The sequence below is a fragment of the Mustelus asterias genome, chromosome 1 (genome assembly GCF_964213995.1).
Source record: "Mustelus asterias chromosome 1, sMusAst1.hap1.1, whole genome shotgun sequence".
NCBI lineage: Eukaryota > Metazoa > Chordata > Chondrichthyes > Carcharhiniformes > Triakidae > Mustelus > Mustelus asterias.
The window spans coordinates 28,461,830-28,478,350 of record NC_135801.1 but is presented as its reverse complement, the minus strand read 5'-3'; the positions used below and the strand labels follow the sequence as shown (position 1 = coordinate 28,478,350).

Genomic DNA, 16,521 nt, shown 5'->3' with positions numbered 1-16,521 from the left:
CCCTGCCACCAACAAGGTCAGGGCAGGGAGTGGGGAGAAGGGCAGGAGGGAGTTGCTGGGATAAGAATGGTTCAAATTTTTGTTTGGGAGCTCTGAGGAGTATTCCACCTACCTTCAATTCCTTAAAATAATGTCAAATTTAACCATGCTGGAACTGACCGGAAGGGGCACCACATAAACTCTGTCCAGTTCATAGAATGAAACCTGGTTTGCATTTTAAAAGGGCCCAGCATCTGCATCGGACAGATAGTCTGGTTACCCAACAATAAGCCCCTTTGGCCTACCAACACATCATCAGAGATAATGCAGTTCTGAGGCTAGCAACCCCATGTAACCACCCCTCCCCCCAACCCGAACACCAGGTGTGATAACTTAAAATCTGTTGCCAAATAGAACCATGGAAATGTAAGATAACACTAGGTGGAATGCTCCGAGCTGGGACTAAGTCCCATGGCGGTGACAGAGATGTGGGGTGTATCCCCCTGCGAGGTTGGCGGGAAACCATGCCATTTCTTTTGGCCCTGCTCTCACTAATTATGCAGCCGGGTGTTTTATGTCATATTCTGTGGCGGGGTGGGCCTGATGGCACATAGTCTGTTGTTATATCCAGGTGCCATAATGAAATGGCGCCCAAAAACTCTGACCACTATTGAAGAAAAGAAGATGGACTTCCTGATAAGGAAGGTGAATCGTTGGGAACACTCTATGGCCAGAAGATGGAAATCTTCAATGAGAATAAATCTGGAAGCTCCGCCTATAGATGCTCTCCCTACCTATTGCTGTGGAAATCCGGGGTGGAGGGTTGCAGGTGGCCTCCACTCCAAACTCTGGAGGCTGTCCCAGGCATTGTTCAGCTGAGTCCTGACATCTGCATGCTACTTTATTCCAAATGTGTTTCAGACCAGCATGTTTTCTGGCTGGCGTCGCGGAGAGTCGGGCGCGAATGAAAGATTCCATTTAGGCCTTCATCTGCATCCCTATAGCTGGATGGAAATCACTTTTATGCCAGCCACCATGGGGGTTTCCTAATCCACCACGGTGGGCACCAACACAAGGGGCGGCACGGTGGTTAGCACTGCTGCCTCACAGCACCAGGGACCCAGGTTCGATTCCCAGCTTGGTCACTGTCTGTGAGGAGTTTGCATGTTCTCCGTGTCTGTGTGGGTTTCTTCCGAGTGCTCCGGTTTCCTCCCACACTCCAAAGATGTGCGGGGGTTAGATTGATTGACCATGCTAAATTGCCCCTTAATGTCAGGCGGGATTAGTTATGGTTATGGGGATTGGGCCTGGGTGGGATTGTGATCGGTGCAGACTCGATGGGCTGAATGGCCTCCTTCTGCAGTCTAGAGATTCTATGGTTCTATGAAGATAGCACGGATATTTAATGCCAATGTGAAACCAATTATTTGCACTCCTGCTAAATTCCCCCCCCCCCCCCACCCCCTCCCTCCGCCAGCCTGCTATTGAACCCTCCTGGGGGGGCCATGGGCGCATTCTGCCTACTGCTTCTGGCACTGGCAGGCGACTATGTTATCTGAACGTTGAACTGGGGGTCTTTCTGATCGAAGCAACTCTATTATGCAGTTGTTTACATGCAGATTTGTCAGCAGATAAAACCAAAACACCTCTCGCTTCAACTTCAGCGATGACAGACCACTCAACCTTTCCTGCATAATGTAATTCAGTGAAATAGTTACTGTGTATTCCCTTGGTTGTAGTTTCAAATCACGAGTAAGGAAAGGTTCAGCTTACTGTCACTGGTATGCTGAACCTGTCAGAGTTTGATCAGTAGCTTGTAGAAAAAACCATTAGTATTAGCTAATAATGCTGCCGTGAGATCGTTATGAGTCCCTTTATAACTGCCTTCCAAATTGTAAATGCTTCCTGCACAAACAACTGTGTCTTCCTGCAGTATCACTAATTTATAGATATAAATAGGACCAAGCTAAAATATTTACTGAGATTTTCCCAGTTAGGTAGGGTGGGAGCAGAAGGTGGAAAGTACTCCCAATCTCTCTGCAAACTGCATTAATGTACCAGATTGGATTTTCTTTTATGTCAGTTAATGGATTCCCATTTCAGTTTTGTCATAATGACACACCAGAAGAAATTTGTGCCCATACATCACATATCTCCTTCATGGTGGCACAGTGGTTAGCACTGCTGCCTCACAACGCCAGGGACCCGGATTCGATTCCCAGCTTGGGTCACTGTCTGTTTAGAGTTTGCACATTCTCCCCATGTCTATGTAGTGTTTCCTCCAGGTGCTCCGGTTTCCTCCCACAATCTGAAAGATGTGCTGGTTAGGTGCGTTGACTTGAACTGGCGCCAGAGTGTGGCGACTTCGGGAATTTCACAGTAACTTCATTGCAGTGTTAATGTAAGCCTTACTTGTGACTATTAAATAAACTTCAACTTTGTTTTACAACGTCGTGACCATAGTTGTTATGTCCTTATAACAATGGGCTGTCATATATTTTTCTGAAATAAGAAAATTAACTGCAGCAATCTAATTGCCGGGCCTTCCATTTCTATGAGGATTTCAACACAGCTCCATTGCTCATAGTTGCTGTTAATACGCTTATCCCAAAGAAGGACATGGGCAGCAGGTGCATAGGAACACCACCAGATCTGGCTGCTCCTTCATTGTTGTTGTCAGCCATATCTCAGATGCTGGCACTTCTCATTGGGAATTAGGGATGGGCAGCAAATGCTGGCCTAGCCAGTGAGGCCCACATCCCATGAAAGAATAAATAAAAAATCTATTACCTGTCAGTCACCAAGGTTCTGGGTTCAAGTCCCAATGCAAGACTTGAGCACAGAAAATCTACATTGACGCTCCTGTGTTGTATTGAGGGAGTGCTCCACTGCCTTGCAATCTTTCAGAGGTGTTGGTAAACTGAGTTCCAAGCAGAGAAGGTGAGTTATACCCGGTGTCCTGGTCATTATTTATCCCTCCATCAATGTAAAAAATGCAGGGTATCTGGTCGGTTTATGGGGACTTGCAATTTGCTGTGCGGAAATTAGCTCCGTATTTCCTTTGGAACAGCAGTGCCCACACTTCAGTGGTACTTCATTGGCTGTAAAGCACTTTTTAGAATGTTCGGTGGTTGTGATAACGCAATATAAATGTGAAAATGTATTTTTTTATTTTTCTGAGACAAAATCTTGGAATATCTTCGTCATGCCTACTGCATCTATTCAAGAAGATAGCTTACCAGCAGCTTCTAAAGGGAAACTAGAGTGGGAAACAAATGCTGGTCTTACCAATAGTGCTCACATCAGTAAATTAATAACCTGAAGAAAAGGCTCTTGGAGAAAGCATGTAATCACCAGCTGTTTTCATAGGTATCGCATGATGGTCAGCTCTCAGTTCAGGACAGTGCAGGGATCTTAAACAAAAAAGAAAAAGGAAATTAAAAGATGGGGGACAGAATTTTATGAAAAAACTTCTAAGTGCCAAATGAATGTGAAAATGGGAGAGAGCTCCCAGTCATGATTGTACGGCACTTGGTTAAAAAAAAGACCAGATGCAATTCTCACCAGTGTGGGGGGTGGGGGAGGGGGAGCAGAGCTAAATTTCGCTGGTGACACCAGCTGCTGAGTTCTTGGGGCACCTTTGCGAAGGTACCCCGATCTCCCAGTACATTGGGAAATCTTGTGTCAAACAACTCCCACCCCGCTTGCAATCGATCTGCATCAGGAATGGAGTGACCTGTCAGCCTGCCGCTACAGGATATAACAAACTGCTTTTGCAGATGCTGGTCTGTATAATCCCAGCCAGATTGATAAAGTCACAAATTAAAAATTGGCATGCTAATTAAGCATGCAACTGTTTTGTTGCAGTATAGGCTCTGCCCTGTAAAATCATAGAATCATAGAATCCATATAATGCAGAAGGAGGCCATTCAGCCCATCGAGCCTGCACCAACAACAATCCCACCCAGGCCCTATCCCCGTAGCACCACATATTTACTCTGCTAATCCCCTTGACACTCAGGGGCAATTTTGCATGGCCAATCAACCTAAGCCGCACATCTTTGGCGTGTGGGAGGAAACTGGAGCACCCGGAGGAAACCCACACAGACACGGGTAGAACGTGCAAACTCCACACAGACAGTGATGAGAGGGTGGAATTGAACCCAGGTCCCTAGTGCTGTGAGGCAGCAGTGCTAACCACTGCCAATTTGACAGCAAGGAAACTGAGTTATATTATGAATTAAAATATAAATTGGATGTATGCATTTAACAAGTCTTCTCAATTTCTCTTCTATTACTCCATTTGGTTGATTCGAGTGCCCACAAGCTCAAATACTTTGTGTTTTGTTCCCATTCTATAATGTCTTTGTCTATCAATAAAGGCAAAAGCAGCTTAAAAGCAATTAATATCTATGTTACTCTCGTCCAAATGCTGCAGCTTTACACATTCTTTCAAGGTCTATTGAAATGGCTAGAGTCTCACAGAAGCCTGCCAAGAGACTAATAATGTAGCCATGATGCAATAATAATAGCAGGCCATATGATCCTTCTGTGAAGAAATGAGATGCTATTATTCCCTGTGCCCATTAAAGTATCTTCAGTTCCTCCTGATAATTGTGTGGTTATAAAGTTCAAAGTGTTTCAGATGGTTCAGTTACAATCTCTAATCAACAGAGCTTTTGGAGAGACAAGGGGAAAAATCTAAAACATCAAATATGACAGCTGCTTTTAGCGTCCTTATTCTTAATTCATGTAATAAACACAAACTTATTTATGAAGTGTAATGCTTCCATTTGTTACTATTACAGAGAGTGTGAGCTGACAAATGTTTGCTCTTTGAGGCATTTGAAGACTTTCCAGTAATCTTCTCTTTTGCCATGCAACAATTAGCACACTGGCTGCTTTCATCAGAGCCAATTTGAATAGGTTTCTGTCTCAGTAAGAAGTAATTGAGATAATATCTGAAAGAAATGAACTAAAAAATTCATCAGAAAAAATGTTACAGATACAGAATATTTTTAAATGCATTGCAGGGAATGCTTTAATTTCAAAATGGCTCGAGTCAGAGACCTGAATGTTTGGTTATAAGGTGCAATTGACTGTTAAACGTTAATTGTGCTGAAAGCATCGTATCTGGTGTAACCAATAACTGGAAATGTGGTAAAGACAAACTAAGATCAAAGCAATTGTCACCATAACTGGGTTAATGCTATCAGTAAAACAGCAGAGAAAGTAAATGTCATACAGACACACAGATAGAACAAAGAACAAAGAACAATACAGCACAGGAACAGGCCCTTCGGCCCTCCAAGCCCGCGCCGCTCCCTGGTCCAAACTAGACCATTCTTTTGTATCCTTCCATTCCCATTCTGCTCATGTGGCCACCCAGATAAGTCTTAAACGTTCCCAGTGTGTCCGCCTCCACCACCTTGCCCGGCAGCGCATTCCTGGCCCCCACCACCCTCTGTGTAAAATACGTCCTTCTGATATCCGTGTTAAACCTCCCCCCCCTCACCTTGAAGCTATGACCCCTCGTGAACGTCATCACCGACCTGGGAAAAAGCTTCCCACTGTTCACCCTATCTATGCCTTTCATAATTTTATACACCTCTATTAGGTCACCCCTCATCCTCCGTCTTTCCAGTGAGAACAACCCCAGTTTACCCAATCTCTCCTCATAACTAAGCCCTTCCATACCAGGCAACATCCTGGTAAACCTCCTCTGCACTCTCTCTAAAGCCTCCACGTCCTTCTGGTAGTGTGGCGACCAGAACTGGGCGCAGTATTCCAAATGCGGCCGAACCAACGTTCTATACAACCGCAACATCAGACCCCAACTTTTATACTCTATGCCCCGTCCTCTAAAGGCAAGCCTGCCATATCCCTTCTTCACTACCTTCTCCACCTGTGCCATCACCTTCAAGGATCTGTGGACTTGCACACCCAGGTCCCTAGAACCATAGAACCATAGAAAATTACAGCTCAGAAACAGGCTTTTTGGCCCTTCTTGTCTGTGCCGAACCATTTTTTGCCTAGTCCCACTGACCTGCACTTGAACCATATCCCTCCACACCCCTCTCATCCATGAACCCGTCCAAGTTTTTCTTAAATGTTAAAAGTGTTTCAGACATTTACCACTTTATCCGGCAGCTCATTCCACACTCCCACCACTCTCTGCGTGAAGAAGCCCCCCCTAATATTCCCTTTAAACTTTTCTCCTTTCACCCTCAACCCATGCCCTCTGGTTTTTTTCTCCCCCAGCCTCAGCGGAAAAAGTCTGCTTGCATTCACTCTATCTATACCCATCAAAATCTTATACACCTCTATCAAATCTCCCCTCAATCTTCTACGCTCCAGGGAATAAAGTCCCAACCTATTCAATCCCTCTGCGTATCTACACCCTTTATGGTTCTGCCATTTATCGTATAGCTCCCCCCTACGTTAGTTCTACCAAAATGCATCACTTCGCATTTATCTGGATTGAACTCCATCTGCCATTTCTTTGCCCAAATTTCCAGCCTATCTATATCCTTCTGTAGCCTCTGACAATGTTCCTCACTATCTGCAAGTCCAGCCATTTTCGTGTCGTCCGCAAACTTACTGATCACCCCAGTTACACCTTCTTCCAGATTGTTTATATAAATCACAAACAGCAGAGGTCCCAATACAGAGCCCTGCGGAACACCACTAGTCACAGGCATTTTGTCTCAGTTTTGATAAGGTTCTATTGAATGCAAGTGCGTATTTTGTTATAAGAGCAAACATGTGGTAGTGTTGACAACTGCAAGTGTCAACATGCAGCTACACGTTCTGTGGAGGGGTGGACTGAGTAAAATAACTGTTTACTTCACTGATTAATTACTCGGCTATTTTCCAGAACTATGCACACTATTCACAATAATATTTCAGAAGATACACAGACTTTGTGATTTATGATCACAAATAGGCTAGTTACATTGTTCGTTATGTGTCAATGTGAAGCAATTTCAGCTTTGAATTGATGTAAAATGTACAACGTCAGTGCACAGTTAGCTACCTCCCACTTAGACACCACTTTGACCTTGCACCCTCTGCAGTATATCCACAGGTAGTGTGAAGCCAATCTTTTTAAAGCTCCCAGATGATCCAACCAGCACTCAGACCATTTGATAATTTTCACCCGAGTGTGCCATCTGTTGTTTGCTAAGTGAAGATTGACCTGTTTGAATGCACGTGAAATCTTATGCACATTAATGAAAGGATGCACCCGCAAAGCTCTGGCTCTCCTGGGTCAGAGTGCAATGCCAAGGCAGCAGTGTAACTTGAGTCTGCCAAGTTCCATGTTACTTTAAGCATATTTCAAATTGATGTCTGTAAGAAACGCACATATGTTCTCGTTTTATTCCACATTTGGACTGCTGATAGCAAATTTTACAGCCTCAGGATTCTAGAAAGCCCGACTTGTAGAAAATACGATTGTTAGATGTAATAGCAAAGGCAAGGTCAATATTTTTTTTCAATTTAACTGGAATTTTAAAAACTATTTTCATCCTCACTCAAATATGGGAAGCAATTAAACAGTGCAATAAAAGGCAAATAGCCAATTCCTTTCTAATTCATCTGATAATCATATGCTAATTTATTATAATGATGTTCTCCATGTAGAATGTCGGGAAACATGTCCTGTCATCGACAGGGGGAGTGGACAATTGTGTCACACATGTACGCCAACGTAGCACCTGACTTTGCAATTATTGCGATATTTTCCACTCCCTTTGCCAAACCTGTCCAATGAAAACGGGAGCGGAAAATCTCAGCCAACATATTAAAAACTGCAATGCCATCACTCAAATATCCACAATAATATACAGTTAAGTTACAGATGTATTTTTATTCAATAAAATAATTATTGCCTGTATTTTGTTGTTTATTTATTCCATTATATATTTCATAATTAATACCAAATTTAACATTTTACAGTAATAAATAAAATTGAAGGTATCATGGTGGCTAAAACGTTTTAACATGCTGAAAACTGGAGTTATTTATATTTGCATAAATAAAAAGATGGGTGCAAAAAATAACTTTATTTCCACCCCTGTTATTGGGGGTTGGGAATGGCAGAGGGGATGGAGAATCGAGTGGCAGACAAAAAAAACGGCGTTAATGCCAACGGAATTTTCCCACTCGATTATTCCTCTCCCTGTCCCTGCCAATCACACAATGGAGATTGTGAATTTAAAAGTCAGGATTCCCTATTTACATCTATGTGAATATGCGTATTAGGCATTTACGCCTGGTTGTCCCCTCACGTTGGATTGTCCATTCACATCACCAATGAGAATCACGAAAGGTCCATCACGATGTGCACCCGGTGTACAGGACCTGCCAGAGGCGCACAGATGAGTGCAGCCCTTGGTGGGGTTGTTGGTTCACGCCTACCCTACCAGCAAATCGTGGGACATCCTCTTTCACTTTTTTTCCCCCCAAGTGTCAGAAAATATGGTGGTAAAAGCCAACAGGACAGCTGGTGGTCTGCACTCTGCTTTTCCCACCCGAACTGAAAAACATTGGAAAATTTCACCCAATAACTTCAATGCATTTTCATAGAAATCCTACAATGCAGAAGGAGGCCATTCAGCCCATTGAGTCTGCAGCGACAACAATCCCACCTAGGCCTTATCCCCGTAACCCCACATATTTACCCCACATAACCTACACATCCCAGGACACTAAGGGGCAATTTAGCATAGCCAATGCACCTAACCTACATACCTTTGGACTATGGGAGGAGTTTGGAGCACCCGGAGGAAACCCACATAGACAGGGGGAGAACGTTCAATCTCCACACAGACAGTGACCCCAGCTGGCAATCGAACCCAGGTTCTTTTCTGCGGATTCAACCAATCAAGATCGGGAGCCGCATATCATTTCTTAATGTCCAACCATGATCTATTCGGTAAAGGTCATGGATTCGGGAGATGCTGTTGAAGATACCCTTGTTGAGTTACAACAGTGTATTTTGCACCAGTGATGGATAAGTGGTTGTGTAAGGTGGATGTCAGATTAAGTAGATAGGAAGTATAGGCGTGTGTACTACATCTGCTTAGTTTGCTTCTGAAATGCACTGGTTAATTTTTAATCTGTAAACTTCCGTGGACAATTTTACTATTTGTTGACCTATCTATTTTTATGATGTGGAAGTGCCGGCGTTAGACTGGGGTGGCACAGTAAGAAATCTCGCAACATCAACACTCCATCACTTGATGAAAGAGCAGCACTCCAAAAGCTCGTGATTCCAATTAAACCTATTGGTCTTGTTGTGAGACTTCTTACTGTATCTATTTTTAACTCTTGTTGTCTTAACAAAGGAATTTGTTAAGCAATCCACTATCCAAGGAAATGAAACTGCTACGTGATTACTTTAAGTTAGTTATTCATTCCAAGACAATATACTGATTGACTTGTTCTTTTTTGTTAACAGTTGGAGGATGATATTATAGCAACACCTAACTACTTGCAAACCATGATAAACTTTGCACAACAGCAACCTTCTGATGACTGGATGACCTTGGAGTTTTCGCAACTTGGATTTATTGGTAAGAGTATTCATAATTAGATTTTTCATAAACTAAATAAATTTCATTTGGGAACAAATTTTCAGAAAATATCTGACCTGTAGGTAACTGTATCCTGGAATAGTACAAATGAATTAATGCCTTTTATTATAAATGATCTAACATCGAGTAATACATAGAACCTTACAGAACATTAACTTTTAATGTACTTCGCCACACAAATTTTAAATTTACTAATGGTATATCATCATGTAAACAGCCTTCATGTGTTCTTTATTTTAAAATTTCTTAAAGTTACGATGTAATATACTCTAATTCACAATTACTTTCAGGGATTTTTTAAAAATTTGAAACCTCTTTCAAGCACTGGTATTTCTCCTTTTTTATAATTCTTTTCATGCATTCTCTTTCGATTTGTCCTGTGGGGACTAATGCAGGTGTATGGTTTCAGAGGCACTAGTAATTTTTAGGCATCCCAGCCAATGAGTAATTCCTCATATGAGGTCAAGACAGTGGGGGAAATTTTGAGCCCATGCTCTCCATCCGTGGGAATGGCGGAGTGCACTCAACATCCGGAGAGACTTGGAAAGCGCAATTTGTGCCGGCGAGTTTCCAAGTTCCAATCTTCCAACCCCCTCACTGGCGGAGTAGTGTGAAACACATCGCGGGACCCCAGGAAGCTCGTTTTAATACGTTAGCATGTCATTAGCGAGCACTCTCTCCTGGACTTCCACCCTCACCAGATATTCAGCGGGCACCAGCGTGACATCACGCTGGCACCATTTACAACAGGTTCACCTAGACATGAACCTGTTGTGGGGGTCTCTCCAGGGCATGAAAGTGAGTATCTCGCTGGAGGAGAGGGACATAGCCTGGCAATGCCCCTTGGCACTATCTTGGCGGGGTGTCCCCCCTGTATAATGACATGAAACACACCACCTTGATTTCTTTTTTTGGCAGTGTCAAAAGATCTCGAGAGAAAATCAGCGTGTTTCTCTGGGAACACACCATTTTTCTCTGCCATTTTTTGGTAAGATTCCCCCCAACGTTTATCTGCCACTAGATACATGACTAGCACATCACAGTCAAGCTCAATAGCCACACACGCTTCCAGCAGACATTATTGAATGGCAGTTGGAAATATGAATTTAGGCTGATATTGCTCTTTTTGTTTACAGCTGCTAAACACATTTGTACATCTGCACCGTCTTTCACAGTTAATGTCAGCTAAATCAGCACAGGTTTGGGATCAGGTTTGGTTTATACAGTTCAGCACCCATACTGGGCATTGCATCAATTAATTTGAGGCACAGAGGAACTTTACCCCTGTTATGTATAATAATGCTTTAGCGCAAGGATAAAAAAATGTTCAATTTTTCGGGCAGGTTTAGTTTGAGATTTTATCAGCATCCTGATATTAATTTTGGCTTTTTTTTGGCATAAGGGTGCCATATAATGTGATAGGATTAAGTTCACGGTAAATTATCCCCTTCCAGTTTTAAAACATTAGGTTTTCTCAAAATTAACTTACTTTTGTTCAAAATTAGCTGCACAATTTAAATTCAGCAAAATAATTCAATGATTAGTAACAAAGCAATGATGACCTTCTGCCACTGCATTGCCTCAGTCCACCGGAAGTGTGTCTTTCTGATTAAATTACGCCAACATAGCAGCAGAAAATCTGATGAAATTCAGGGTTACTAACTTTTACTATTCTATTCATTGAACAAACAAGTTCATTTATGCTGAATCTTTCCGCACCTTCAAGCAAAGAATATCAGAATGTTGCAGTGGAATGTATTTTTCAATTTTACCACATAATAGCAGATTGGTTGTCGCTGCATCAGGTTTGGTATAGCACAGTTGTAAAATAAAATACATCTTTAACCTGCCTCATCAACACACTTTAGACCCAATGCTAATGTAAACGTTCTCTACCGCACTGAACTGTTCCACCTCTTACACAAAAAAAAATTGGCTGGCAAAATTATAGAAAATCCGAAGATGTTTTACCAATACATTAAAAGCAAGAGAATAATGAAGGAAAAGGTAGGACCTATCAGAGATGCACATGGTAACTTGGGGTCGATTCAGGTGTGGGCAGGCTTCTCAATGGGTACTTTGTCTGTCTTTATTAAGGAGAGGGATGATTCAGACATTCTAGTTAAAGAGGAGGCGTGTGAGACATTAGATACAATAAGCTTAGTGAAAGAATAAGTACTGGAGGAACTGACATTCTTGAAGAAGCATAAATCACCAGGGCCAAATGGCTTGTATTCCAAGGCTGTTGACGGAAGCCAGGGAGGAAGTAGCAGATGCTTGGAGGATCATTTTCTAATCTTCATTAGATACAGGTGAGGTACTAGAGGATTGGAAGTCTGCGAACATGTACCATTATTAAAAAAAAGGTGCAAGGGATTGACCAGAAAGCTATATGTCTGACTTCAGTAGTTATTATTGGAAACAGTTCTGAGACAGGATAAGCTTGTCACTTAGAAAGGCACGGACTTATCAGGAATAGCGTGGTTTTGTTAGGGGAAGATCTTGTCTTACTAACTGAATAGAACTTTTTGAGGAAGGACCAAGGAGAATTGATAAGGATAGTTCAATGGACATTGTCCACATAGATTTCAATAAGGCATTTGACAAGGTCCCACATGGCAGGCTGGTCATAAAAGTGAGATCTTGTGGGATGCAGGGAAAGGTGGCAGGTTGGAGTCAAAATTGGTTCAGTAATAGGAAACAAAGTGTTGATGGATGAATGGAAAAGTTTCCAGTGGTGTTCCACAGGACTCAGTGTTGGGGCTCTTGCTGTTTGATGTATATATTAATGATTTAGACTTAAATGTGGGTGGCATGACTGGAAAATTTGCAGATGGCACTAAAAGTGGCCTTGTAGTTGATAGTGAAAAGAATAGCAGTAAACTCCAAAATGAAATCAATGGTTTGATTGAGTGGGCAGAGAGTGGCAAATAGAATTCAATCCGGAAAAGTGTGAGGTAATGCATTTGGGAAGGGCAAACAAAGTAAGGGAATACTCAATAAACAGAATATATTAAGAGGAGTTGAGGAAGTGAAAGACATTGGAGTACATGTCCACAGGTCCTTGAAGTTGGTAGGACAGGTGGACAAGAAAACTTATGGAATGCTTTCCTTTATTGGGCAAGATATTGAGCATGGATGTAATGATGGAACTGTATAAAACACTGGTTAGGCCATACCTGTAATTTTATGTACAGTTCTGATCACCACTTTACAGGAAGGATATATTTGCTCTGGAGAAAGTACAGAAGAGATTTACAAAAAAATGTTGCCAGAGCTTAAAAATTGCTGCAATGTGGAGAGATTGGATAAAATGGGGTTGTTTTCTTTAGGAGATTAAGGAGTGACTTCGTTTGTTTTTTTTTAACTCCATTCTTAAAGTTACAAAGCCAATGCTCAGAATGGACCAGGCAAACCCCAATCCATTCCTTGCTTGCTCCAAAATCCAAATTCAAAAACCAATTGAATCCAATTCAAGGTCCCCACAAGGGAGACAAACAAGAACCAAGCTGACAAGATGAGACATTGCACCCCACCTTGAGCTTGATCTGACATTTTTCAAAAGGCCAGAAAGTGTACAAAAATGAGGGGCCCTAGAGAGGAAAGACTGTTTCCCCAGCAGTCACTTCACAAATTCCCCCCTCACTGAACATTCAGCAGGTGCCATTTACAACAGGTCTAAAGGTGAACCTGGTAACCTCACCTCTAAGGGGGATTTCAGAGGTGAACACACAGGCTGCTATCACCCTGCAGGGTGTTGAATGCTCAGGGGCACAAATGAGTTGGCCTCAGGGCCAGGGGTGAGGTTCACTGTCATGAATTCGGGGAAGGGGTGCTGTGCAGGCCTTACCTTTCCCTCATGTTGGGTCACCCCTTGCTTTGAAGGGGTCTGGTAGCTAACATGCAGGCAGTGCTTCCTGTGTCCTCCTTACCAAATTGTCATTGAGTGAATGTCCTTCCTTGGTGAGAACGTGATAGTGGGTGGGAGGAGGTTAATCCAGAGTGTCAGTACTAGGGGCAACTATGAGGTCCGTGGGTGCGGTTCTGCGAGAGGCCAGGTTGTAAGGGCAGTGTGGGAGTCTCACTAATGGGGTGCTTTCCTGCCTCATAAGGCATGAATAGCCTCTCACTTGTGGGAGGGAAACTGCAGTCCGTTTTGAACCCCACACTCAGGCAACAGTCTGTCAGAGGCCAAAGGAGTTGAGCTGCATGGAAGTTCAAATCCACTTCTCAGGAAAGCTGAGTGTCAGGAATAAGTTTTAGAGTGTATGGCTAGGGCTGATGGAAGGCTCTTCAACTCTGTAGCCCTTGTGACCTCGGAAAATGAGGGATGTGCTTGATATGCTAATTACACTCTTAACAGGAATCAGTTGTGCTTTGTCATCCATAAGAAGTTAGTTGCCAGAACAACCTCACCCTTCCTTGATTAGTCAATCCTGCAGACTGGTTAGAGCTTTGTTCCTGAACATTTGGAACCCCCAGAGCATCAACATCCAAAGATGTGCAGGTTAGGTGGATTGGCCATAGTAAATGCGTGGGGTCACGGGATGGGCAGGGACAAAGACACAATTGGGCCAAGTCTAATCCCAAATGTCACTTTGTTGGGGACTTGTGCCTTTGCATTCTCCGGGTGCCACAAGTTCTGGGCCAATGTAACTAAAATTTAATTCAAAATTTTTATTTATTCTTAGGACATGAGCAACACTGGCAAATATTGTCCTTTCCTAATTGCCCTGATATTTTAGTTTGGTTGGATATTCCAATTGGAATAAAAAGCACAGTTACATCTCTGTTCTGTTATTTAAAAACACGCACAAAGTATCCAGTAATGAATTTTTCTGTGCGTGTAACAGTAATGAAAATTCCCTTAACGTTGATTTACGAGGACAGTTTAGTAATCAAATTATTCTTAAACTTTGCTCACAGACCAAGTGTGATTCTGTGTTTGTTATTGTCTTGAAAGAAAATGGTAACTGTTATTAATATCAGAAACGTTACTTTACAGGATCTTTGTGCTATAAGACAAAAGGGCTTTACTGTATTTCAGAACTTGGAGTAGAATTTGGTTTGCAGTAATGATATCAAGTTTCAGACATTTGTACAGCCTCAATTGGTTTGCAGCTTTTAAGGAGCTCATCATTGTTGTCAGCCTGAAGAGTTGAATGCTGATATTTGAGCCATGCTGACAAAGTTTTCTTTGCTACTGAGACATTTAAAACTGTTCTTATCAAGCAGGATGCCGATTCAAAGATCTTAGAGATGTTTGCGTCTTGACTGAACCTGAATGTAAAAGTTGGTCTTTACCATAGATAATAAAATCACAAAGAAATTACTGCCAATAGTGTGAATAATACAACGAAGGGAAGGTCAGCTTTTAAATGTAACGTTGTTTAATGTAATGTTGGGGGGGATTATCTGGCCCCTTCGCGCAAATCCCGTATGGCCAGAAACTCTCACTTGAGGGTCATAATGGGATCTGCGCCGGGGAGATCTCAGAATGAGCTCTTCCCAACCCCACCACCAATGACATAATTAGTTTCATGCCCTTTCTGAGCATGAACCTAATTTGAATAAATTTAAATCAATTAAAATCTGATTTAACGGTGTATTATCCGGGAACGTCAGATGCTCCCACTTGCCAGTGTACTGCTCTGTAGCAATCAAGATGACCACGCCAGGTTGCCACTGCCAAGAGATGGGGCAAGGGGGCGAGGCCAGCAGGCAGAACCATAGTGGGGGTTCCCATTCGAGGGCGGGGATGTGCGGTGCCCTGATGCAAGTGATTAAGAGAGTGGCTGATGCCGGCAATTGGGGCGGGGAGAGGGGGGCTCCGATTCCCCGAAGACCAATGCCAGTGTGGATTGGGAGAGGGGATGTCACCCTGCTGTCTGCATGGTTTGGTGTGGGGTGATCCTAACCTTTAGTGGTGGGAGGGAGGTTGGCACTCTGTGGTAGAAGGTTGGGGGTCTTCCACTTGTTTGTGGGGTGTCCCAATGTCGGTGGGAGGAGGGAGCCTTTCTCCACACTTTGAGATCAGGGTGCCCTTGAGCCGGGCTTGCCAGTATCTTTAGGCACTGTCCCCCACTTACTTGAGGGGCAGGGGTAGAGGGACGATTCAGCTTTGACACCCCCATCCCGGTGGAAAGTGGCGAGATCAACCCTTTCCCCCATCTGAGCCCACCTAACCCCCAGAACTCTTGAGGGATCTTTCCTCTGCAGCCTGGCAGCAACAGAGGGACAAATGGCTCTGGACCTACCTCCTCGAGCCCCCATGAGACCCAATGCACCAGGCCAAGATGACTGCCAGGGTCCCAGAAGGCAATGCACCATTGGCACTGCCACGTTGCGTGGCCTGAAGGGGCCTGAGTGGGGGGCCTGAGGGGGAAGGGGGCCTGAGTTGAGGGTTGGGTTAGACAAACCTCATGCCTGTGTGGTGTGGGTGAGGAGGATACCTCTCATTGTTGAGAGGTTGGTAGTGGTTCTTCAACTCCCGGGGTCCACAGGCCGAGGACCTGTAGGAAAGTCCGCCTGTGCAAATCCCACTAGGGAGGTGGGTGAATAGCGAGGGCCATTTGACTCAGTCTGCAAGCCCACTAATTACATTTAAATGTATGGGCTTGCATATGCATCGGATTCCCATCTGCTCTGGCAGGAACCCAATCGGGGCTGGCAGCATGGCCTGGAAGGGTCAGAGCGGCTTTGGTTCCTGACTCAAAACCTGCTTTTCTGCCGCCTCCTGATTACAGTAAGAAGTCTCACAACACCAGGCTAAAGTCCAACAGGTTTATTTGGTAGCAAATACCATAAGCTTTCGGAGCGCTGCTCCTTCATCAGATGGAGTGGAAATGTGCTATCAAACAGTGCACAAAGACACAGAAATCAAGTTACAGAATACTAATTAGAATGCGAATCCCTACAACCAGCCAGGTCTTAAAGGTACAGA

The 16,521-nt window shown here is 43.5% G+C and overlaps 1 protein-coding gene across 3 annotated transcripts in view; it reads left to right on the top strand.

The window, feature by feature from the left end:
* Nucleotides 1–16,521, top strand: part of LOC144492533 (alpha-1,3-mannosyl-glycoprotein 4-beta-N-acetylglucosaminyltransferase B-like) — a 243,124-nt gene that overhangs the window by 193,694 nt on the left and 32,909 nt on the right. For all 3 annotated transcript variants that reach the window (XM_078210655.1, XM_078210648.1, XM_078210664.1), the window contains exon 8: nucleotides 9,443–9,557. In XM_078210655.1, coding sequence (XP_078066781.1) covers nucleotides 9,443–9,557 — 115 coding nt within the window. The remainder of the gene's footprint in view (nucleotides 1–9,442; nucleotides 9,558–16,521) is intronic.